This window comes from Micrasema longulum, unplaced genomic scaffold (genome assembly GCF_059751315.1).
Source record: "Micrasema longulum isolate JH-2025_06_02 unplaced genomic scaffold, ASM5975131v1 h1tg000634l, whole genome shotgun sequence".
Taxonomy (NCBI): Eukaryota; Metazoa; Arthropoda; class Insecta; order Trichoptera; family Brachycentridae; genus Micrasema; species Micrasema longulum.
This window is the reverse complement of record NW_028277830.1, coordinates 382,129-409,564: the sequence shown is the minus strand read 5'-3', so window position 1 is coordinate 409,564 and position 27,436 is coordinate 382,129. Positions and strand designations below refer to the sequence as shown.

The 27,436-nt window shown below is 34.4% G+C and overlaps 1 protein-coding gene across 2 annotated transcripts; it reads left to right on the top strand.

Moving 5' to 3' along the window:
- On the top strand, positions 1-24,723 carry Spt20 (transcription factor Spt20 homolog). Of its 2 annotated transcripts, none has more exons than XM_088229110.1 (16): positions 1-447; positions 593-895; positions 2,769-2,933; positions 4,299-4,538; positions 5,552-5,764; positions 6,694-6,858; positions 7,987-8,296; positions 8,829-8,968; positions 9,553-9,623; positions 13,530-13,644; positions 15,467-16,643; positions 17,833-18,080; positions 19,177-19,315; positions 20,867-20,983; positions 23,224-23,314; positions 24,262-24,723. In XM_088229110.1, exons 1-15 carry the CDS (start codon positions 412-414, stop codon positions 23,307-23,309), a joined length of 3,525 nt encoding a protein of 1,174 aa, XP_088085236.1. In that variant the 5' UTR covers positions 1-411; the 3' UTR covers positions 23,310-23,314; positions 24,262-24,723. The 2 variants fall into 2 exon arrangements, with proteins under 2 accessions (XP_088085236.1, XP_088085235.1); XM_088229109.1 differs by having other exon boundaries at positions 13,530-13,659.
- The last annotated feature ends 2,713 nt before the right edge of the window (positions 24,724-27,436 follow it).

The window sequence follows — 27,436 nt, the reverse complement described above, 5'->3', positions numbered from 1 at the left end:
TGCTGTTCGTTCATGCTTTTTGGACACAGTGATGATTTTATTTATGTGTAGTTATTTTATTTTAAATCGGCAATATTTGTGAATAAAAAAATATTCGTGTTTGCGTTAGTGTTCAGTGATCGGTTTTTAATTATTTTTATATAGCAGAAACACGGCAATTATTTACAATCAGCAAAAAATAACAGATGTTCATAATGCCAAATATCTATAAAATTGTTTGTAAATATGGACCATTTACTATCAAATAAGCTATAATATTCCGAAAATGTAGCACTTTTATTATAGACTATTTATTTATTCATTAGCTGATGTGTAGAAATTTAGGAAATGTATTTTATTTCTCCCCAATTTTATACTGTTTTAACAGTTTTATGATAGTAAAATTAAATATGTGATTTATTGTGGAACAAAATGAATGGCCTAGTATCTGCAGCTGCTGAAGCTGAGGTAAATAACACTATTTTCTCAAATAAAAGTATTTATTTTGGTTTCCCTCGAAAAAGCTTTGTGTGTGATACTTTTAACCTAGATGCGTAAAAATATGTTAATATTTATGCAAACTTATTTTTTTATTTATCTTCCGTGTTTTTAGGAAATACTTAAAAAAGCTAGATGGAGTTCTAACTTATTTGATTTAAATGACGAACTGGAAAGTGATGACACGTCCATCGAACACAACACAAGTTCATGGGCGGGAGAGCATTCTTACACGGGCAGCTTCGGCCGTAAGCGTCCAATGGAGCAATACTCCAGCCACGGGTATTCTCCCGGGAAGAGAGAACGATCCTCTCAGAGCCTTAGTCCCGTCAAGAAACCAGTCAAGTTTAATATTCACAACAAGTTACGGGAGTTGTATGATGAACTTACTTCTCACGAAGCTCTCCAGGCCAACTATGTATGTTTTTCATATATTTATAATATTTAAATAAAACTAATGTACTTAATTAAGAAACCTTTTGATGTATGTATTACCTTATATTTTATACACATTTTGAACGGTGTTTTTACTAATATATTGTTAATTGCACAATTTTGAAAAATGTACTACTAAAACGCTAGCTTTGTTTATTTATACAATGTGTATAAAAGTTGATTCTCAAATTTTACAGGAAGCTGGGGTATTAGCAATAAGGAACTGAAATTAAGATGTTTTATTATTATATTAATTTTAAGCGAGCAGCTTAAAGCTGATATGCTTAAATCTATTTAAATGAAAATTCGTTGTTGGCACACTTTAACTTTTCAAAAACAAATCTAGTCCATTTTTAAAGCCACTGAGACTACACGTTGAGATCAGCTCTCATAGCAGCTTATTCCAACCATCAACAGCTCTATTGCTCAGGAAATGCTTTCATGGATTTAAATTGAATCTGGTTTTCCCCAGCCTGAGACTGTGGCCTTGAAGATGAGCATCTTGTTTAAGCTTGAATGTGGGATCCAAATTTGGGCAGCTATAGTGACTGTTGAGTATCTTGTATGTCTATTAGGTCACTCCTTTCTTACCATTCGTGCAGTGTTGTAAGACCAAGAGTTTCCAGTCTCCACATACGGAAACCGTTTCAGGCTTGTCGACAACTTTGTAGCTCGTCTTTGGACTTTTTCCAACAAGTTGGTATCCTTAACAAAATAGGGATTACATATCTGAAACCCGTATTGGACAGTAGGTCTGATATAGGATTTGTATGTTTTTAGTAGCATATTTGGTGTTATGTATGAGAAGGCTTTTTTCATCAATTATCATCATCATTCCCTTTCCGCACCCAATAGTGCATAGGGCAATGCATTGGTACACCAATCGCAGTGAACCTTTATCATTTTTGTTACAAGAAGGTAAGATGATCAGTCTCACGCTTTAGGTACCAGTCCAGGGACTATAAAATATTTTAGTGTAGAAACACCCTTTTAAATAAATATTTGATGTCAACCATGTCGGGAATCGAACTCAAGACCTCTTGCATGGTAAACAAACGCATAAAGTATATAATTGTTTTTTTTAATGTTTAGTATGTGGCATTCCCATTTTAAATCATCTTTTATTATTATTCTGAGGTCTTTTTGTTGTTTCACAGCTTTCCAATCTACACTATTCAAACTATATATAATTATAATAATAGAAATACGTATATAGTTTTATTCCACTTTTATTTATAAATTTTTACCAGTGACCGGGTTTCGTCTTGACCAACATCGTCAGACTGGTGGGAGACTAAACAATTTTCTATGTTATATACAAGTGTAAGCAGGGGTTGTAAATCATGATTTTATATAATTATGGAAATGAAAGAGTTAAAATTAAAATAATTTAAGAATAAAGTAATCACAATTGTATGAATTTTAGTTTTGTTCGAATGTATATAATAAAAACTGGTAAAAGAATATAATTTTATGAAGTTTTATAGTGAAAATGTATTTGAATTACAAGTTAATAGATTACTTACGATTTTTATCAACCAAAATTACCGCTGGAGTACCAGAAAAATTATCATAATTTAGAGTAAAAATAGCAATGATTTCAAACTAACGGCTCTTAGTCCCTGTATTGAATTTATTTCAGTAAAGTATTTTCGTAAAATAACAGGTTACGCAGTATTGTAATATCACCAACGACATAGCAGTGTGAAAAATGTACAATAAAAATATAACATACACAATCAATTTTATCTTTCATGATATTTTATATTATAGGTACACACTTAATTGTATGATTCAAACTGAATTTCATTATGTATTCTTAATTAAGTCACAAATTTGTATTATTTGATTTGCAGCAAGGATTAAAAATTAGCTCCTATTTACTAGAAAAATTATTGACCCGAATGAATTTAAATGTGTTGATAATAAATTTATACCCTGGGAACAAGGGGTATTCAATATCCTTAAAAGTTAATGGTGATACTCAGATGCTCTCTCCGCCTAATGATGGCTCCGCTAGCGTAAGTAAACCTTTTTGTATCGTTTCTTCATTATCCTTTTTATATCCAAAAATGATTGTCATGGGAATCTTCCCCTTCGGGGAAGGTTATCTTTCTTTTAGAGAAGACCTTAAGCTCTATTGCATATAACAAAAGCGTTCCAAATTTTTGTTTTGGTTTTTATTTTAAAAACAAATGTGTAATGGACGGTTTCGGTTTGCGCTCGCAATTCTCAACCCAAGTACCCACGGCCCCTTGTATTGCTGTAATCTGTAGCTAACTTCGTAGTCAATAATCATAGAATGGTGTTTCTCCATATTGGCGACTTTTAGGTTATTCCTCTAAGGGTCATGGTAAATTTAACGGAAAATAGTTTGTTTTTAATATTGTTGATTTCCCTTCGTGCTGCTGCGGATATCCTAATTGATCTTCTAGACACATCCTGTGGTCCTGTCCCTTTCCCCCTCTCAATGATTACCGAATGTATCTTCTCGCTATTATCCATGGCCCTGTGATAGGTCCTGTCGGAAATACAGATCTGGTGGCTTCCAAAAAGAATTTCAAGACTTAAAAAGTTTTATAATAATTTTGGCAAATTGAGCATGTCCAATCAATTTAATCTCTCTGTTTTCCACAATCCAATGAAGTGCGTATTATGCACTTCTGGATTACCTTCTTTCAGAACAAAAATGTTAAGGCTACCAGATTACAGAGAGCTCTTTCAGGCAGCTTCTCTCGTTTGGCAATGCAAATTTTTTTCCATGTATGGGCATCGCCAAAGAGACTTATGTCCCCAGATGCTGTATGTGGTGGGCAAGCTGTTTCCAAAAATGATGATACCAAAGGGCACTGCATTGGTACTCCAATTGCAGTGTATCTGGATCATTCTTGCTACGTGGAAGGCAAGGTGATCAGTCTTACACTTCAGGCGCTTTCTGTCCAGGGACAGGTAAACATTGCAGTGTAGTAGGACCATCTTTAAAATAAATATTTCACATCCACCCTACCAGAAATCGTACCCGAGACCTCAAACATTGTAGGCTAACTCGTAAACCGCTACACTACAAGATTGACTTATCTCCGCTTGATTTACCTGTTCAGGATATCTACCTGCGAGTAAAAGAAAAAAAAGTTAGTCAGAACTCTCGTCCCGTATTCTATTTCACACTCATGACTGTATTCTCCTTCCGCCCGGATACTGACTTATTTACTTTGTTAATTAAACCCAGAAACGATAGGGATAAGGTAATCTCGACTTCAGTCAACCATTTTCCATGTGATAGAAATAAAATTAAAGCTCTTCCTTTTTGCGCAATGGTCAATTTGATTATTTCCTTATCATTAGTTGATTAATTAGTAAATTAATTAGATATTGCTATATTTCAGGCACATTCGCAATCCGATGATACCCTTCTAGAAACGGCAAGATGGCCTTATGAGGAAGAAGACTTATTAACTTATATTGATAATGAGGAGTTGCCAATAGTATTGTTGGACTTGCTGGAGGCGGAACACTCATCCTTGTTTTACTCGGGTTGTATCATTGCTCAAATTAGAGATTATCGTCAAGCTTTTCCTATCTTCGTATGTGACACTCATCATGTATTGCTCAAACCAACTACTCAGGTAGATTTCATTATCTTTTTTAATAATTCAACTTATTTAAACTACTTAACATACCTTTAATATTTATTATTTTTATTCAGAAAAAGAATATATGTAATATAACAACTAAATTCAATTTTATATAGATTTAATGCATACATATATATTTATATTAACGTTTCCCACTGCGTAAAAGAAAAAAAAAACAGTTCTTGTGTACATAATGGGAAGTGATGTCTTACAATGTCTTTTCTATTTTTGATTAGTAAATATTCTTAAAATTACTAAAAAATACAGTGTTTAATGAGTCCTTCATAAAAATGAAATGTGAATATAATTTTTGACTTCTTTTTTTACATATTTTGTATTCCTGACTGCGCTTTTTATAAATCCATTTTTAATTATGTAGTTGTAAATAACTGTGTTAGAAAATAATAGTTATGTTTTGATTCAGAAAATTGCATTATTTTTAATTCCACAGAATTTGTTTAAAATACGGAATTAACAATATTTATTATGTTCAAAATTAATACAAATATTGTTTTATTTTTTTCAAATTGTTGTGTCTATGCTCGAAGTTGCTAATTACATCCCCGAGAATAAAGAAGTACTTACATTTTCCATAAATAAGTGGTGATAGAATATTTAGAGCTTTTATAAGGGAACTACAGATGGCGATGGTGTTTATTAAAAACATACATTCATATATGCAAATAGCTAGACAATATATATATTTTTTATTATTATTGTATAACATATATTATATTAGTTAAGTAATTACCAATTTTTTATTTTTTTATACAAGTATCTGAACAAATACATTACGTTACATACCTATCACAGTAAATATAAGACTTATCAGGCAAGGCAGAAAAATAGTGCAATTATCTTCCCAAAAAATATTGTGATAAAATAAACTTGGGTGGCATTTCATATGGTTCCACAGTAAATTCTAAAATAATGAACTTTATAAAAATATAGTAGATAAGCTTACTCTTGACTGGTGACACTAATGGGAAAACTTTTTTTTTCAGAGTATAATAAGTGACGTGAATGCAATAGCTCGCGCCGGGTCATGGGGCCGCGAAGAGCGCTTGCTTCTGGAGGCAGCAGTCGTGCGAGCAACCGCACCCCCGCTGTGTCTGGAGCCCCGACCTGCTGTGGGACTCCTGGCCGCCCGCTTGCATCACCAACGCCATCTCCTGACCACTCCGGCTATCAAGAGACAAGCTAGAAGATACTCGCAGGTATGTTTGGCTTTTCAACAGTGTATGTAATTATTTAATAACTTACATTTGAAAATTAGATATAAATTTGATATACTTGGTACACTTCCACTTATTTATTTGACCAATTAGTGCTTTCACGCTCTAACCGGCATCGTCAATCTGAAGTATATTCATATTATATTTTAATAGAAGTTATTATATAATTACAATGAAATTCCATCATGAAGTGTCAATAAATAACATACATCAAAGAGTGTATGTAGTTTAGGTTTATATACAACAAAAAAATTTTTTTTTTTTTTGATAAGAAAATATGTAGATCTTGGGATTTTCTAAGCCTATAACCCATCATAAGACCATTATGTAACAAGTGGCATTCAATGTTTCAATCCGCCGGTTGCGAAATAATAATGCGCTGTTCCTTGATCAGGTCAACAGCACAAACTTTGGCTTGCATGCACCAATGTCCGGATTGTGTCACATCATAAACTCGAGACAAGATCTGGATTCTTTTGGTGTAAATCTTTCTAGATTTAAACAATCACTATGATAGACCAGATCTTGTCTTGAGGTAGTAATTATTATTTAATTTTTTTTTCTAGCTTTAATTTTCTTTATTTGCATTTCATTTCAATTGTGCCTGTATGTATTATAAAGATATCTGTTTACCATTTTTAGAATGGACTAAGTCCATTAATAAGTACTTGAATAATTCGTTTAAGATGTGCATCGAATCCCCATTCTATTAGCCCATGTTCTAAATGAGATTGGAAAAGTGCATAGTATATTTTTTTCATATGATTTTTCTTATGTTTCTTATGGTCCTAAATTAATACATTAGCTTGATGAGTTTATTAGCCGTGTTATGAATATGAGTATCTCATCTTAAGTTTAATTATGTATGATCTAATTAGCCTTAAGTTTTTACATTTCTGTTTCCTTTTTAGGTGGCTGTGAATCGTAAACGTCGTTTAGATCAACTTACGAACCAGCGGGGGTTGGGGCTTCTGGATATTATCAACAAACACCGTGCGAGGGCAGCATCGCGACAAGCAGCGAATCCTACGGCTGCTACGAGAGCTTCCTCCAAGTATCCCAAAAAGCCTAGCGAGGTAATTGCAACAAATATTGCCTTTATATTATATTCGATCTATTAGTCGATCAAAGTGTTTCTGTTCGGTGTTTATAGAACATATAAAAAAAAAAAATATTTGTACAAAAGAAAGAACAGCTTTCCCACCACATACCACGCTGAAGAGAGGGATGTAAATTCTTTTTTAGAATAATATCATCATGATCATAGAACAACAACGCTTGTGGTTTTCTTCAACTTCACATAAGAGCGATTTAATTTCTTTTTTGACACTCATAACTTGATAAGTACGAAAGTATATCCTTTGAGACTTGGGTAAGTTACATATATATTTTTTTTAAAGTCTGTCTCGCATTTTTCATATATCCGTTGTTGTTCTACAATCACGACGATATGATGAATCTACATAGTTTACCCTGAAGATGGCTTCTGCAACGGTAGTCGAAACGTCGGAATGAATACAACCTTTACGCAATCATTTAAAAAAAAACTACATATACATATTATTATTTTTAAAAAAGGTTTTGAACATGCTAATATTTTTTGATACCAAGCCCTCTCTTATACCTTCTTCCCTATAAATATTACAAACATTAGCAACATTTATTGCAGTTCATTATAATATATTATTAGATTAACATTGGATTTTTTAAATTGGCTTTAGTGTTGTGAACAAATTTCTACTTATAGTTGTGTAATTGATAGCTGTAAAAATCCCTTATAAAATAAAATTAATAATAGCGACCGTGAAAATCTACACACATAAGTAATTTGTTGAGATTTTCAGTCAAGGTTAATTCATAATTATTATTTTTATATTTTTTATAAAATTTGTATTTAATGCACCAACTTTGTAATTATTCATTTTAACAAAATACATATATAAAACAACTTGGAACTCTTAGAAATTAAAAAAGCTATTCGTAATAAGAAAAAATAAATAAATAACCAAATCAACAATTTATCCTTTAGTCTATTCCTGTCTGTTTTGATGATCGTATCCATCTTACTTCATATGTTTCGATCTAATATTTATTTATCACTGTTGAAATAAAATAGGATAGGATTCATTACCTTGATAAAGAATAAGTGGTTTAAAAAGAAGATGTTTTATATTTATTTTATTATGATTACTTTAAATTTGCAGGTGATCCGTCCTATCATGGCACCGCGCTGCCCTAGCCCCGTGCTGGCGGGCGCAGAGGGCGGCGAGGCGGCTGCGGCGGGCGTGGGTCGCCTGGCGCGTGCGTACGAGCGGCCACGCCCCACGGCGGACTGCGCCCCGCAGCTGCTGGAGGAGTACGTGCTGGAGGCGGAGCGCCCGGGCGCCGGCCTGTTTCACGTGCGGCTCAGCGTGCTGCAGCGCCCCGCTAACCAGGAGTACCTGGGCGAGCTGTACGTGGACCGCGACCACGTGGAGGGGGAGAGGAACGGCTCCGCGTGTCGCTTCCTCTTGGGTAACATCCTTTTATTTTATACCTAGACAATTTTTAAGCCTTGTGGTGTAGTAGTCAGGGCATTTACCTACCACGCAATAGATCTCGGGTTCGATTACCGACATAGTTGACATTAAATATTTATTCAACAAGGTGTTTTTACACTAGAATATCATTTCATAGTCCCTGGATTTGTACCTGAAGCGTAAGACTGATCATTTTACCTTCATGTAACAAAAATGATCAAAATAAGCTGCGATTGGTGTGTCAATGCAGTGCCCTATGCACCATTAGGTGCGGAAAGGAAATGCTTGCTGGAATGGCTGCCGACAAGAGCGTGACAGTTTCAGCCGCTTTGCAAGGTCTTACACGCATCTATAGATAACTCTGCCATTACTAAAAACAACAATGAGGTAGTTCAGAGGTTTTTTTTATTTTTTAAATTTATTTAATAGACCATGAAACTAAGACAAAATTGAAAACAAAAAAACAATTTATGTATATATATTTTCATATATTTGTTAGTTACTAGCCAATACGTGTAATTTTTCAGGAACCCGCACACACGCCAACAGATATATCCAGCAGTTTACGGAGATATTCACTGAGGAGGGAAGGAAGTCAGTCAGAATAAAGCACCTTGTACCCGGACAGCAACCTCGGGTGTCCTATACTGCTGGCATGCGAGAAATGGTAATGTCAATGTTTTTTAATTAAATTTTCTGTGGGGCTGAAGTTCCTCATTCCTAAACTGGTTTCTAGATTTATTATCTATGTTTGACTGGATCATAACTCTCTAAAGACTTGGGCTTGGAGGGCGAGAACTATTCACAGGGACCCATCACAATAGATCTTTACAGGTCGCAGTGACGTCAGGAGCTTGCATAGCACTGACCCCCACCATAAAGAATGACTGAATCATCTTACATTTACATAATTTATATTTAAAATACGCTGCAATTGGTGTACAATGATTATGATTGTTAACACATGCGAAAGAAAATAATTTGGAAGGGGTTTATTCTAACTATTTTTTCATTCAGAAAAAAAATCACTCTTATTATTTACCCAAATATTTCAATTTTGGGGCCATTTTCAACAAGTTGTAAATAACTCGCTTTTAGAAAATGAGAATCAAGTTGAGGAAGAGTGGGGTTCGAACCTCAAACCTCCGATCCGTGAGTACGCAACACTAGCCACATAACCACAATTCACTCAACATTGTGTATATTAGTTTTATAAACATTTTGATGAATTTTATATTTTTAATATTTTAGGGTCACGCAAACCAACAACTTGCTGCTCGGGCACAGGGGATTGGTCCTACCCCCACTCCAACCGCACCCAGGTAAACTTGAAATTATTTACATATTTTTAAACCACTGCAAAAGGTGTATCATTTTGAACCAAGCATTCATTTTAAGGGTTATTTTGAAGCTATATTACCCCTAATTCCATCTCAACTTAAAAAAACTTCCTCTACAGCAGAGTGGATTTACACCGTTATAATTTGCCTCGGTCATAATTGTCTTTTTAAACGTTTCTATACTAAGTAATTAAAAGAATATCACAGTTTAATTATGTTCCAACAAATACTGTTTGCCTATCTAATAAGTTTAACAAATCACAACAGGGATGGAGAATACCTTAAATAAGGGAATATGGATGTCAATGCATTTACAGGGCTTATGACCTGTCATTGGCTGGTTTAAGTGGCCACTTTACACACTGTGTAACATTCACCATTTTGCCTATGTTTGAACATCCATATTTCTTCAATTGTTCCGTTTGTTGATTTTAGTGAACACTTAGATTAGATTCACAACAATAAAGGTTTCAGCTCTTTAACTTCACTAAAATCAACAAATGGAACAATTGAAGAAATATGGATGTTCAAACATAGGCAAAATGGTGAATGTTACACAGTGTGTAAAGTGGCCACTTAAACCAGCCAATGACAGGTCATAAGCCCTGTAAATGCCTTGAAATTCATATTCCCTTATTTAAGGTATTCTCCATCCCTGTTGTAATTTGTTAATCTTAATGACTCCCGAGGGCGTGAAATCCAGTCTTTTGTCTACGAACATTTGGACAAACTCAAATATTGTATCTTAATTTTAAATGGGATCGTCATATATTTAACTTTGTGATCGATTGCGGACTCTTGTGAGTACTTTTTATAAGTTATCTTTTATTTTGCCTAAAATCACTCTTAAAATTGTACTTATTGTCTTAATTGTAATTGACTAAAACTAATATTAAAATGATCCAGGGTCTACAGTATTCTATAGTTAAGCGAATTGTACCTGCAGAGATTTACGAACAAAGAAGTAATAATGATCTCCTGTACAAAACAATCAAAACTCTGCCTGTTCGAGGACTACTGTGGCTTTGCATCATTTTGGAACAATTTCATAGTAATACATTCAAGTTTCCTCTCAAACATAGCCATAATACACGTCTAATGATGGCTTGGTAGTACCAAAAGTATGTAATAAATATGGAAATAGAACTCTCAAATATTTAGTACCTAGAATTTTTAATGTATTACCAAAAGAACTTAAATTTAACTCACATTGTAACAAGAGCAAAATAAGAGAGTGGCTACTCGATCAAGAGTTTATATATGAATAGTAGCTTAGGTGTAAATATTTTATTTTTTCATATATTTTCTTGTATTTAAAAAATAAATTTATATATTATTATTTGTATAAACATTTTTATTCTGATCTTTCCGGCTGTTAATTTTTATATGTTATTCATTGTTTTTATAAATGTAAATAATATTATTAAGTCAGTATAAATATAATCTTCACCAACAAGCTACAAAAAGTGGCTTGGTGGGATTTTAGTTTTAGTAAAAATATAACGTGAAAAAAGTGAAATTTTTTTAAATTGTAAAAATGTATAATTATGCTATTAAATCAAATAAAATAAAAATTTAAAAAAATAAGTGATGATAATTTTACATATTTAAATCTTGTGTAAAAAAACACATTACATTCTGTCAAATTTAATCAAGATTAAAAATATCATATCTTAAAATATTATCCTAATACTTTTTAATCTTATCAATATACATAATTCAATTTTATCTTCTGGATTTCAATGAGCTCTATTCAATTCTGCAAATCATTTGTATTTACATTCCACACCGTCGGCAACAAAAAAAAAAATAATTGGGATAAATTACATAAGGATAATTAAAAAATAAATAATGCTATCATATTTAATTATTCATGATCTACATAGGTACATAAAAATATTAGGTCAGTTTTTGTGACTAATTTAATGTTTTTAAACTATGTTAACATGCTCGTATAAAGAAAAAAGAAGAAAGACACATTATGTATATGTATATTATTGGCACCTTTGAGGTGATTACTCATGAAAATGGCACAGTAAAAATGGTCATAATTTGATACAAATTAACATATTACAACAGAGATGGAGAACATTTTAGAGAAGGGAATATAGAAGTCTAGGTATCTACAAGGTTTATGACCTGTCATTGGCTGGTTTAAGTGCCCACTTTACACCCTGGTTATATTAACAGCTCCCTAAGGGGTTGAATCTAGTTCTTGTCTACAAAAATTTGGACAAACAAAAACATTGTTGATAATACATATTAAAAAAGAAAATGTATATTGTTAAGTGTCCTCAGCACGGGTAACCCCAGTGAGGTCACATTATTTAGATTATTTTTTTGTATATAATGTCAAAAAAGAAAAAACGTATTTACAGTAGAACTCCGTTTATCCGAACTCCAGTCATCTGAATTGGCAAATATCCGGATCGTTATCGGGAAATAAAAAATAAAGGAGATGTCATAAAAACAAACACACGTCAAAGCGATTAACTTTGCTGGACATGTTTAAGTAAGTTTTCAATGTGATTCCAATTCGCTGCATTATTTCAAAAGCAATAAAAAAGTGATCTTAGAGTAAATTTTGCATTTTCTTTCTTGCTTTTTTGCAATTTCATGTTCAATCCAATTATCAATAACGTCTGGCACTTATTAATCCGGATAATTGAATTTTTACTTTACTTACATCTATATCCATGCTCTAATTGTTTGGAGTTGGGAGCATTTGGCACCCATAAAGCACCTCTAAAAGCTGGCCAATACGTTGGTTAATACGTATGGTCAAAGTGTAGAGGGGGCTTTTAGTCTATTTTTTATTTTTCTACACAGTGCTGTCCGAACACCGGTGATCGCGACCACGGGTTGGCCCAGCATTTAGTACGCTGCTAACTACTGGAGAGGATATTGATACATGATATTTTGTGCGCTTTTGACGTCTGCGCATTGACCCTGACTAACAGATACCGAACAACTCCCCGACGTGTGGGCAGCTTAGCGATCTTTTACCAAAACGCGCGCCAGCCTCCGGGCTTCTATTGTCAATGCACTTTGTAAAACACACTTCACTGTACTGTATTGTAGTTTTTTTTTACTACAGAATTACACTGGTTTGCAACGGACATCACACTGATCTAATATTGAATTACTTAGATAATTAACGCTTTTGAGGATTTTAATTTTTTTATATATATTTGGACCCCTGTATTTAGTAGCCTTACGTGTCATGTAGGCTAAGGCTAAGGTACTCGGAAAAATCGTTTTTGTTTGTCTTGGAAATGGGATGTTTGATCACTGATTTTGATTTATTACCTTTATGAGTCCAGTCACCATTGTTGCAAAGTTCAAGAACAATGGCGCGTGATAACTACTTTTAACTACAGTGTGGATATCTGTTAAGGATATTCCATCTTTCCTGCATTCTGCTTCAAGATTATGGCGTGGTAAACTGAAAAATGGGCACTGAAATAACAGATGTTCGATACTTTGTGAAGAAATATCATTGCATGGACAATAGTCATCATTCCTTAATTTAAACTTATATAGATAACTTCTCATAGCTCCGTGTCCGGTAAAAATTTGGGTCGTTTCGAAAGTACTTTGGTGATGACGACGGAAGTTTTCTGCATCAGCCAGCGTTGGGTTTAGTGATTTTACCTGTAGAAGAAGCGCGGTAATGATCCTCCCAACGCTGCTGCGTATTTTGTTTTATACAGAGTTTAGCAAAGCTAAGGGGAAATTCTGAGGATTAATACCAGAAGCAATATAAAAAAAATGTAATACATTAGAATATATTATATCCATCAATCTTAAAAAAGAAGTACAATAGTAAAAAATAAGCCTTCTTTTTTCTATTGAAATAAAAAGAAATATATTTTGTTTTTTCTCTAGTGCTGCCGGTGTTCCGGCAGTTTCCCCCTCAGGGGGAGCGCCCCCCTCCCCTGAGGTGGTGCTCCCTCTCCCCGCCGGGCCCCGAAGGCCCATGGCGTCCAACCTCCCGCTGTTGGTAAGGAGAATTACGGTAATTTTTTTTATTATTATTTTTTACTCATTTTAATAATTCCATATTTAATTTTAAATTCCCACTTAACCCTTTAACGGAGGAAGTTTGTTGGAAAAGTGTGAATGTACAGAGTTTTTTCACCACGACCACTGTTATAATCGCATTATGTGTAACTAATAATTAAGTCAATTACGCATAATAAGACCATACAATGTCTTGACGGAATATTTTGTCCTACTCGGTTGGTTAACAAAGAAATGGCCTGAAAAACTGATATGTGACATGTTTTTTTCGTGGTCTCCATTTTAGAGCAAACTTTATCTTCCATGCAAATTTAGTTTGTTTGGGTTATTATGCCATTTGTTGTTCCCACACTTTGCAACGTTTCGGATCACATGGCACAATTATCAGGGTTGATGTGATGTAGCTCACATATTTTTTTGTTATTTTTTATACCATTTAAGTGTTTTTTATGGATTACTCAGATATTATGGTAATCTGCGAGGCCATTTATTAAAGTTGAGCACAGCTTCCTTCACATCCAGCCCCAGGACTGCGATTCTGAATGCTCTCTAGGAGGTAAAGAAAGCATTCAAAATCGCAATGCAGAAAAGACTTCTTGGCTCAATTGGCAGATTACAGAGTTTAATTATTAGTATTCAGTGTCCGATAAAATCTTCTTCCTCCTACTGGCTGCATGTCCCATTTGCTCGGAGCCAGCCCTCCTAGTCCTCAGTCTACACGTCGGACTAGGAGATTTGTTGTTTGGTTTCTGTTTTACGGCCGGTTGCCATCCGACGCCGAGACAGTAACAGTCATCCTCAACACGACGTTCTGACTGACCCCGCTGTCTTCCTGTTCCATTGTACTGATGCTCTTCATCTCCGCCATCACAGCCGTTGAGGTCTTCACCCGTAGCCCCATTGCTTCAACCATATATTTTTTATTTAATCATCTAGATATGCTGTTGTGCTTTTATTTTAAGATGTGTTTTTTTATCTATTAGTATCAATGTCACTTGAGCTGTATTTATCATGACTTAGATTTTCATGGCTGTTCAGATGCACAATATGTTTTTCTGGGTTATTATGCCGTGTGTCGTTTGTACTATTTCTCCACGTTTTTACCGACGTTTCGGATAGCATTACAGCGTGCATCATCAACGTACATCAACACTGATGATGGACGCTGTAATGTGATCCGAAACGTCAGTAAATACTATGAACGACACACGACATAATAACCCTGAAAAACTTATTGTATATTTATCATTATCCAAAATAAACATAAAATTATGCCAACATAAACTCTGTACCTCAGAGGCAGACGGATGCAAATCCAGAATTTGATGAAATGACATTTCGATTTTCGTATCTAGTTTATAATCATGTCCATTGATTTTAAAGAAATGTAAGTCTTTTTAATGAAAGAACCGGTGTATTAAGATAATGAACATACAAATTTATGTTCTTAATTATTAGAAATCACTTAGAAAAAGTAGATTCTATTGTTGAACATTTGACGTTTGGATTTGCATCCGTCTGCCTGTGAGGTAAAGAACTAGTTTAATATATTTCGCAAAAAAAATTCCTGGATCTGGTATGTACATAAAAAAACTAATATACAAATAAATTTTAGTAGTAGGATTTCAATATACATATTAGCTCATAGAAAGAATTGTCTCAAAAGGTAATACAAAATAAATCTTAAATTTAGGTTAGTTTTTAAGTCTTTAAAACATTTTTTTATTTACTAACAAATATACAAGATGTTTGATACATGTACATAATAAAAAATTGAGGTTTTAATCAAAGTGATGTTTCAGGGGCAACTACAAGCCGGCACTGCTAGTGTACAACAACTGCAATCTGTCAACCAACCTGCTGCCAGTCCCTCACAACTAGATCCTGCGAAGTCCCAACAACCCGCTCCCACTATACAGCACATACAGCTGCATCAACCTCTTCTCAAACAGCCAAATAGCGATCAGCAAATACAAAATATTCAAATCACGCAACCAACGGCAGCGCAACTGCAGCAAATACAGAACGCTCAGCAAACGGCCAATCAACTCTTGGCGCAACAACTGACTAATCCTCCTCAGCCAATCAATCCTCACAAGCTGCAGCAAGCGATCATACATATACAACATCCCATTTCTGGGCAGTTATTACAACAGAAAGTAGTCACGAGTCAAGCGCAGATACAAGGCCAGGGAACTCCTCAACATGTTACCATTCAAACTCAACCCGGCATCACATTACAAGGCCAGCAGAGCGGCATTACATTACAAGGACAACAAGGCGGTATTACCCTCCAAGGTCAGCAAGGGAGCATCACGCTCCAAGGGCAGCAGGGAGGTATCACCCTACAAGGACAACAGGGCATAACGCTACAAGGACAGCAAGGGATCACACTACAGGGACAACAAGGCATTACGTTGCAGGGACAGCAAGGAATAGCGTTACAGGGACAGCAAGGCATTACGCTGCAAGGGCAACAAGGCATTACGTTACAAGGACAACAAGGCATAACGTTACAGGGGCAACAGGGCATTACGTTACAGGGGCAACAGGGCAGCATTACGTTACAAGGACAGCAAGGAGGCATCACTTTACAAGGTCAACCGGGCATCGCGATACAAGGACAGCAAAGCATCACTCTACAAGGGCAGCCAGGCTCCATCACACTCCAGGGACAACAGGGTGGCATCACTCTACAGGGACAGCAAGGTGGGATCACGTTACAAGGGCAGGCGTTGCAGTCTCAGCAGGGCGTTAATGTGAATCTCCAGCAACAGGGCATCACGCTCCAAGGACAATCAGTGAACTTACAGGGACAACAAACTATTAGTTTAGCTAATCAACAAGTGAACAATGTTCCAATACAAGTGACACAAAAACAAAAAGTGACCCCCACAATGCAGAGGACTACGAACCCTGCTATCAGTGCCCTGGTCACAAGTCTAATGAACTCTGCTCATCAGTTTCAGCAAGCTGCTGGTAAGTCTATTGATCTATATAGTGTACAATTTTATTATTATTATTGATAACTTATATACTGCCATTTTCATAGCCGTACCTGCCTCTTCGTCAGGACATCCACTACACCAACATGCAAATACTAAAATACACTTTCACCCTTACCATCACCTAGTATACATAGTATTTATGAATAAATACAATAATTATATGCAAAGTTATAGGGATGGAAGCACCACCTCATCTGAGCATGCGCTAAAAATGATTTTTTTAAATAATGTTTTGAGTACGTTCAAATGCTTGCAGACTGGCTGGATTTTCTCCCTAGGGAGTGGTTCATATTTAAATTGGTTTCAACAGAGAGGGAAATCATTTTTGAGAAGGGAATATGGGAGTCTAGGCAATTTACAGGGCTTATGACCTGTCATTGGCTGGTTTAAGTGGCTACTTTACACACTGTGTAACATTCACCATTCTGCCCATGTTTAAACAAATTTATTTATTTTTTTTTTTCTTTCATATTCATACCCTCCAGGGCCCCAATTACAATGGGAAGGTAACAGAGCTACCTTCGACTGTCTATAAAGGAAACCCGATATGTGTACGAAAATGAGTATATTTGCATGAAAATTTATAGTATCTTCGTCGGTAAAGTATAATTGAACATGTTTAGAAGAAAAAATTGTATGCATATTCGGCTTTTCATACAGAAAACTTAATTTTATTTTGTAAATAGAATTGAAGATAAATGTTATCTTCCTATTGTAATCAGGACCCAGGGGAGGATGTATAAACTTCCCTTATAATATCAAATTCAAACGAATGTAATATAACAAGCTTACAATAAAAAAAACAAAACACATGGTCATTGCGCCGGCAATATTTGTTAAGTGGTTTTCCTTTTTTTAAAAGTATTTTTAATTTCTCATTAAGATTACACAATTCAATATTTGTTAGGTGTTTTTTTTTTAACGTATTTTTAATTTCTTATTAAGATTACACAATTTTGTTTCTACAAAATATACTTGAATATTTTTTACAAATAAAATTACATATTTTTCCTTTTGAAATAAAAAAATCCATCATCAAAAGGTAAATTGTTTAAATTATCTCAAACATTTTTTCAAATGTTAATAAACAGATATTGCCGGCGCAACGATGATATTAAAGTGCTAATTTATCATAACATCTTTTAAATACACGCTTTTAGCGGCAAATGCAGCGGCGAAGTCTACATCAAACAACGCGAACCCGCCCAGCAACAACGCAACAATACTGAACCTCTTAAACAGTGCCCCCGCCGCCATGACCAACTCCGCCCCGGGGGAGGCGGCGGGCGCGGGGGCGGGGAAGAAGGTGGCGGGGGCGGCGCAAGGGGGAGGGGGAGCCTCCTCAGCCCTGCTGGAGAGACTCATGGCCCCCCCGGCACCCTCACCAGGAGGGATGCAGAATGTGCAGGTTAGTGGGCGGATTTTACACAACACAAGACGCGTGCAAATGAAGGTCTGTCGGTACCAAACAAATATGGCCAAAATGTGTAATTTAATACCTCAAGGGCGCTTTACAGGGTGTGAATAAATAAATTTAAGTTTAACCCTTTGAATTTGTAATTTAGGTTAAATAATTTACTTTGTTATCACATGCTACGGATTTATTATGATTTAATGATTTAGAGAACAAGTGGGTTTTAAGATTTTTCCGAAACACCACTTCTGCTGGGAGAGCATTCTATGCCATAGGGCCTGCGACCGCAAATGTGCGTTCACCGAATCTAGTGCGCTGTTTGCGTACAGGTATAATAACTTTTCCTTTCGACGTAGATGTAGCTGATCTAAGCGTAAGCTGTCAGCTAGTTCATCTGGAATGCAAAGTTACCTTATCTATTGGAACTGTTGGAATATCATCAGAAGATAAGAAATCTTCAATGGAATCTGTGACCAATGCTTCCTAAACCCGATTCAAATCAGTATGTCTGGCATAAGGATGTTAGTTAAAATATATATATAAAGAGAATTACCAGTTTTGCGGCTTTTTCACTACACAGCCTATTTCTATGTTTGGATTGAACCAAACCAATGGATCAAAAGTATCTCTCTAGAGCTGCTGTTGACGCATATTATTCCCCTGTTCCAGGTGAATCCCCTTTCTGGTCCACAGCGTGCAATTTTATGGTGCCCGGGGAATCTCAGTAAAGTTAAACACAGAGAAATACGGAAATATTTCATTAAAATAAAAACACCTACTAAATTATAAATATTATTCATATCAGCAATAAATGTCAGTGATTCGAACCCTGATTTAAATACCTGGTATGACTAAACTCACATCTGTGAAAAAATAAAAACCTGCTGATAAGTCTATTACACTAGATACATAGTCCAATTGGATTGATCACATTTAGCATAATCAGAATCCCATATATTATTTTAGAAAAAACCGTACAGAAATAGCAGTAGTAAAGTTTCAAGATATGTAATGCTTGTTCAAATCAATATTACATGAGAATACATCATGTGTGACCTTAGACATAATGTTATTATTGTTTATAAATTAGGTGCAGATCCCGGGCCTGCCTCAGCCGATCTCGTTATCGCTGTCCTCTGCAGGGGGCGCTCCCGCTGGTCTATTGGTGTCTGTTCCTGTTTCCTCTCAAGCCCCCTCTCCTACACAGAGCCTCCTATCATTGCCTATCAGTAAGTGAATGCATATACTTATCCTTATTTGTGATTTGTTCTAGAAAAAAAACGCACACACAATATTTTCATTAAACTGACCGAGCCACTTTCCATTAGCTGTCAGTGAAGATCTATAATAAATATTGACGCTGGAAATGAAAAAGTTACCAAGGGACATGTAGCAACTTTACAGAAGAGCCAATTTAAGTTTTTTTTTTTAAATTAATAAATTAAGAATGTCATTTTTAAATTTTTTATTTAAATTATGTAGGAGTCATGCCAAAATACTACGTATGTATGAGATTTTTTATTAATTAAAAAAAGCTAGTATCGCTTGGTAACCTTTCCTCTCCAGTGTCAATATGTACATATTACTGACACTTCAAATTCAGTCCAGGGACCATACAATATTAATCCGGGAATCAAACCCGGGACCTCAAGCTTGCTAGGCAAACGCAGTAAAGGTATTAGACTTCATAGACACGAGGGAAGGGGAAAAAAAAAACATCTGTCAAATGGATATAGAAATTCTCCATGGTAATTCGTCTTATCTGGTACCGGACATGAGACTTACTCCATTTTGGGATGTCCTTTCAAATACTGTTTATCACAAATTACATTTTAAGATTTCTCATTGAACTTGTCACGCTTCACTGCAAAACCCAGACGGAAAAGAAAAAGACGCGGTACGCTGTGTCATAGATTTGAACTAGTGCAGTGGTTCCTGTAGGGAGAGTAGCTTTGTTTACGTACACGTCACAGTAGACATTGAGTCCAAAACACTCATCCAAGGTTCTGGTTCTATTTCACACAGAATTTCATTTTTCATTATGCGCAAACTTGGGAATATCACCATTACATCCAGTGAAATAGCAAATAACAGTGACACTTTGAACAAATGTTAAAAAAACTTCTATCTTTTTTCACTAATGTTTATTTTAGTTGATATCTGGCGATTTTAACATCGACTGAGGCAAAGAAATATAAAAAAAAAAAAGTTTTTGTTTTCTTTTGTCGAACCATTATGTGATTGAGCAGTCACATAATATTAACCTAGCCGGACCAAAGGGGGGGATTCGAATTACCCGTAGACCGATTTTAATTCAATAACTCAAGTATTATTAAAGCTATTTGCTGTATATTTTTTGTAATCGTGAAATTAATAGAAAGAAGCATTTTCCTGTTTTTGTTTTTAAATATATTTTTTTTAATATTAAAACAAAAAAAGACGTAAAAACAAGGGTCAATTTCACTTTATGTACATAAGCATTCGGCAAACTAACAAAAATGAATAAAATACACAAATTAGTAAAATATGTGTACGCGAAAACATGAATAAATTATTGCACGGTCTTAAACACTTCCAACGTTTTATTCTCCTGATGCCATATACAAGGTCGTTTGGTCCCCCCGTTCGGATCATGTGTAATTTTTGGATGCTTAGTGAGGGAAAGGTTAAGTATGAACAAATGACTAGGTGTAGACTTTGATTCCACGCTAGTTCTGTAAACAAAAAAATAATTCTTACAGAAGAAACGAAACAAATATAATATTTACAAATTTTTACAGCACAATTAATGGCGCGGGAGGTGAAGAGTGGCACTCCCCTGCAGCTACAGCTCCAGCGACCCAGAGTTGCTCCCCGACAGCTTCCCACTAAACTACCCAACACCGCCACTGTTACTGGTGAGCTTGCCTGACCTGACTCCTTCATATTGTGATCTACATTTCTTTATTATTTATTTATATATATATACGCCCAATGGACATTTTTAAGGACATATTTATACATAGAAAATTATTACAAAAAAGTAGAAAGACTCAATGGTATATAGTAGACTTTGTGGGAGTGGAAGCGGGAGAGAGGTGTTTATAATTGAATTTGATTCAGTGATCGCTTGAAAGAAGACAACTTGTTATCAAAGAAATCAAGACTGGTATGTTTGTTGGCAGACCTAAGAATTCTAGGCATAGGGGAATGAAAACCATAGTTAGTTCTATGGTTATCGGTATGAAAGAGTAAGTTTTGTCTGAGGTTTCTAGTTGGGATATTTAATTTTATTGAGCTCAGTAGTTCAGGCGCATCAAAGAGTTGAGAATTTTAAATAGGACTAGAAGGTCGGATTTATTTCAACGGTCTCGAAGAGAAGATATATTTAAGGTAGTTTCTAACTCATTATGCGTATATTGGTCTCTGGATAAGCCCAACCTCCAGCCTATCTTTTTCAAAAATCGATGTTGAACTGATTCAACATTCTTGATGTGAACATCATAATATGGAGACCAGATAACAGAGGAATACTCTAGGTGCGGGCGAACTAGGGAACAGAAGAGAGTTTTGAGGGTATTGATATTTTTTAAGTCAGTTGTGCTTCTGCTAATAAATCCTAGGAGTTTTAGGGATTTATTGATAACATGTTCAATATGAAATGTAAAAGAAAGTTTAGTGTCAAGTATAATACAATATCTTGTATACTAGACACAGATGATAATATTTCATTGTTCAGTGAGTAGTCGTGTATGATTGGATTTTCCAGACGAAAAAATCTCATAACCTTACACTTACTTAAGTTGAGATGTAGATTATTGGATGAGCACCATGTGCCAAAAGACAGTAAATCATATTGTAATAATGAACAATCGGAAGGCTGTCGATCTGTTTGAGAATATTAGTGTCATCAGCCGTCAGTGAAACAGCCAAATCGATGAAGAAAAGCATTTTTTATTTCATTGATGAATAGATTGAATAGCAAAGGAGCAAGGTGAGCACCCTGTGGTACACCCGAAGATACATTAATGCTGTTTGAGATGGAATTATTTACCCTTACAAACTGTTTCCTTTCACTGAGATATGACTTCAAGAACGATAACAATGGATTACGAATTCTTATTATTATTAATATTACTATGGAGTACACTAGAAGCTTTAAGCTTATGTATATGCATCTAGTGCCCTTGGTTTTAAATAGATAAAAACCGAGCATAAAACATAATAATTGTATTTAGTGACTAGGTGTCAGTGAAAAGTGCCCATTGTAAAAAAAAACAATCTTATCTGGAAGCAACTTATTACATTAAATTTAATTGTCTATATTAGTCAGCTATATTAATTTAACGATCCTATATGGCAGCAACTCGCGACATTTGACAATCCTCAAATGTCAAGAACATATGTCTGTAGATGCCTCTATTTGTTTATTAAAATGATAGTGTGTATTGTGAAATTGTTATACATAATAAAGTATGCATGTATCTATATCGTGATATCTAGTTAATAATATGATTTTTGATATGGTCATTAGTCTATTCTACAAGCAATTTAGGAAGAGACCTTTGATGTTTAAACGCTCCTGAAGTTCTGTAAATATTGACTTATTATTATGATTATTTTTTTTAGTTTAAAGATTTTATTTTTAGTTAGTATTGAGCTATTTAGTCGTGAATGTAAAAACCCGTTATGATGGAAAATTATTAAAAATTGAAAAATCGATATAGAAGATCGAAAGAAAAAAGACCGCCACAAGACTGTTGTAATCTGTCAAAAGTATCTTCTTATACTTGCTAAACTGTAGCAAAAAAACTTATATTTGTATCGTGAAACAAACTGATTAAAAAAATAAATGGAAAACATCAATGGCAGAAATTTAAAATGCTGTAAGGGACAAAATGTTGACTATTTAAAAGAGGGAAAAAAAAAAAGAGTATTTCTTGTTTTTGTTAATATGTATGTAAATATTAACTTTTATTGCACAATGCTTTTCCGAATACATATATTATGAATATATTAACAATAAATACTATTTATTTATGGTTTTTTCTTCCCTCTCTTGGACAATTTACACTTTGTCCCTTACAGCATTTTAAATTTCCTCCGACAATGACATTTTTTTTTTAATCGTATTTTTATTAATGACATATTTTTTTAGCGGGCTCAGTACAGTACATGAGTCCTCTAGCTGCAGCCGCACACCAACAGAGGCGGAGAACCAACCCTAACGAACCGGGCAAATAGTTAAGGTAATCATTATATTTTAAATCACGTTAAATATTTATATTTTATACATTTTTGAGGAACTTCGCCGTAGAATTAAATGTTCTAATTTTCGTCGCATGTAAGAAAACATTTTTTGTATCTAATTTCCCATGGCACTGAATTAAACTTCTTCATTATGCAAGAATTTTTCATGTAGAGTGACACCATATTAGAACGCCTTTGTGAAAAGAATTTATGTATTCTTAGCACAATACTGGCACAAAGTACCTGGTCAGCATCATGCGAAGGAACTGATAAAAGGGTACTCGCAAATGTTTGCCTTCGACCTAAAAAGCTCAGTCGAAATCAAGTGAGGGTTATCACTAGAGCCCGCCCAGGGCACTGCAGATAAGGCAAACACCTTGGTAGAATGAACCTTTTCGAAACTTCTAGATGTAGGTTCTGCGGTGCAGATGAGGAAACACCTATACACATTCTTTGTGAATGTGATGCTTTACATCATAAAAGGAGCCTCATCCTCGGGGGACCACGGGTTAAACCTGAGGATATTAAAGAGCTCGCCCCCCTACCTAATAGCCCGATACTTAACGGATCTGGGCTTGGAGAGGGAGATTTTGCAAAATGTAAACTCTCGCCTTCCAGACAGTAGCCGGGCTCTTTATAGACCTGGGCTTAGAGGGCGAGAACTATTCACGGGGACCCGCCACAATAGATCTTCACAAGTCGCAGTGACGTCAGGAGCTTGAATAGCATTGACCCCTACCTCTAAGAATAAGAATAAAAATAGCACAATACACTAGTACTGTTTTTATATTTTCGCCGTGTTTATTTATTATGGCCATTTACAAGATTTACAGATTTCGATTTCAATAAAAAATTACACAGTAAAAATGTGTACCTATACATTTTATTTTTATTTTTTATAAAATAAACTCTCGCTAATAATAATCTTGGGATTGGATTGTTTCAGTGTTTTGGAGGTGCACAACGACAAGATGTACTATTTTTAAGAATAACTTTATATTTATACCTGATATTGTGGATATTATAAATTGAATATCGATGTATTAAATGTAATATAAATATTTTTGTGAATGCCATAAACACACACTACCTATCGCATTCAGTGGTGAGTTTATATGTCTCCTGATGTTTGTTTGTAAATAATGTGAATTTGTTTGACCTGATTATTTGTAAAGTAATGATTTGCGAATATTGAATTGCAATAAATAATGTGTATGAAGTTATTATTAAGTTGACAAGTCTGAATGAAATCAATTTTATACCTTTGTTGTGGCAGCCACTGTGACTGTCTACCCGATTATTGTGTTTTCCAAATGTAAATACATACTATCAATATTGTTAAACTATTTAAATGTCATATTTACAAAATACAGATTAATTTAAAAAATTACTCATTTATTTGTACACAGGACAGGAGTTTTATTTTCCTTTAAATCCTACAAAATAAATTATGTCATGAGTGAGTTTCACAAAATAAACTTGCATTTATACCGTCATTGACATTAACACAAATAACCCTTTTATTTTACATAAGGAAACGTTAAGGTGAATCTAAACGAAAATATGAAACCAAGTATTCATAGATGGCGCCTTTATCATTTTTTATTGAAAAAAAAACTTGACACTATATTGATTGTAACAAATACCATAACAATATAATTTAGGTCCTTTTCACAAAATGGAGTACAAAACCAAAAACAAATTATTTTATTTTTTACTTATTTTTTGTTTTGTACACTATTTTGTGAAAAGAACCCAAATTATATTGGTATGGTATTTGTTACAATCAATATAGTGTCAAGTTTCCGCAAACCAAGTTTCGTAAAATTTCCATTGATTTTTTTTTTTTATAAACGTAAAAATGACATTTTTCAATAAAAAATGAAATATAGATGACCCTTATATATATGGTTAATATATGCATATAAGCGCTGATAAAATAATTGGTTTCATATTTTCGTTTAGAATCACCTTAATACAAATATATGGTTAATATATGCATATAACCCTTCACTGCCCAATTTTTCTAATTCTACCTAAAATATATATGCGTATGCTTTTTGGTGAAGGTGCTGGGAAAAATAATGAAAAAAAATCTGTTTTTTTTTTCATGTTTTGGGTATGTATGTAGACACAAGCTACATCGGGCGTAAAAGGCTAAAAAGTTTAAGAATATAAGGAAAACAAGAAATAACGTTTTTTATGAACGTCTTTTTATCTAAAAATGAGAGTTACGGAAACAATTATAATTTCAAATCTTTTTAAAAAATACAAACAAATCACCATTTGAACTTTAGCTAAACGGTTTTTTGTTTCCAACTTTATCGACCAATTGAACGTAGTTATACAGAAAGCAGCCAGCCATAGAAAAGTGAAACTGAGATAATAGCCATTTTGTGAAAAGAGTGAATTATAAAATCTACACAATAGTTTGAATATTTTTGACTTTAACAAACAATAAACAATGAATACATAAGTTTTTTTTTATATATTACAAACAAGAATCTTATTGTGTATTTGACCAGTTTAAAAGATTTTTAAAGTACCATAAGATTTTTCTAGTTTTGTGGGTGTTTTCTGCAAATTGAGAAATGCCGTTTTTGTGATCGACACCTTTTTCTGGAGGTGATTAATACAGTTTTTTATATGAAAGCGGTCTGGCTGTTTTTAGCAGAACATAGAACCGACCTTACTGCACCCGATAACATCAATATCTCATTTTTCCGAAATTGTGGACTGGCTGCTTTCTGCATAACTACGTTCAATTGTACCTTGGTGGCGATTTTTTAAATAAATTATAAAGGCTAGTATGTATACAAAATAATACACTAGTCGCTGAGTGATATAAAATTTTTGAAATCACTTTTATAGTCCGATTATTAGTATGTATCATCTACATTGGGCAGTGTAGGGTTAAATCTATATAATTGTGATATTGTACATGTATATATTTTTTTCCGAATAAACTAAAATAAGGGTGATTTGACATGAAATTTAATAAAAAATACATTTTTACTCTGAAAACTATTGGTAAGTATTAATAAATACTGTTTATTGAATTTTTTAAATACAGAATTCCAGAACAATTTATGATTTTATTTGTGTGACATTAAATTAGCATAGATTTCGGTAACTTCTATTCAATGTACTTTTTAAAATTGTTATTTTTCTTTTCCACGCCTACTAGTGCATAGAGCACAGCATTGGTACACCAACCGCAGCATATCTCGATCATTTTGTTATATGAAGGTAAGATGATCGGTCTGAACACATTTTATGCGAACTTCGCTACAATGTAACAGGTAAACGCAGCGGGCAAATATCAGCAAAAAATTTAATAATCATTACTTTAATAAAAATCCTGAAATGTCTGTTATTTTTTAAGGAAATTTTGAATACACACTCACCATATACTGCTTATAATAATCTAATAAGAGATAAAAGTAAAATTCAAATATATTTATAACACGACAATAAAATATATAGGCAGAACGACGAACAAGCAACAATCCATATTGTACAAATTACAACCCGAAAATGTTGCCATTCTACTCATCCATCAAATAATAAAAATGTGTGAAAAAAAGAGGGATGTAATTTACTAACTCATTGACCAAACAAATCATCCTACGCACAAGCTCTCATGTTTTTCATAAGATCTATGCAAGAGTATGTGTGTACGTAAATGAAACAACAGTTTATCTTACTTTTTAATTGTATAGTAATTTGGAGCATCTTGAAGCATTGACATAAAATACTCGGACGAAATAATTAAGCAGATCTACCTTTCCCGCCTTTAAAGTGGAGCCAGCGTAGCGGGTATTTCTATCCTTCCCACCGATAAGCACCAGTCGGGCGTGCGGGTAGAACTACTTTTCCCGCAAAAAATGTGTTAACCTTAAGGTGCCAGCCCAGGGACTATGAAATATTCTGGTGTAAAAACACCCTTTTAAATAAACACATATTTCATGTCAACCATGTCGGGAATCGAACCCGAGACCTCTTGCATGGCAGGCAAACGCACTGACCATTTGCACTCGAGGCGGATGAGAACATACAAATTTACAAACACAAATCGCCTATTTGTAGCAATATGTAACCCAGAAATACAGAATTCTAAA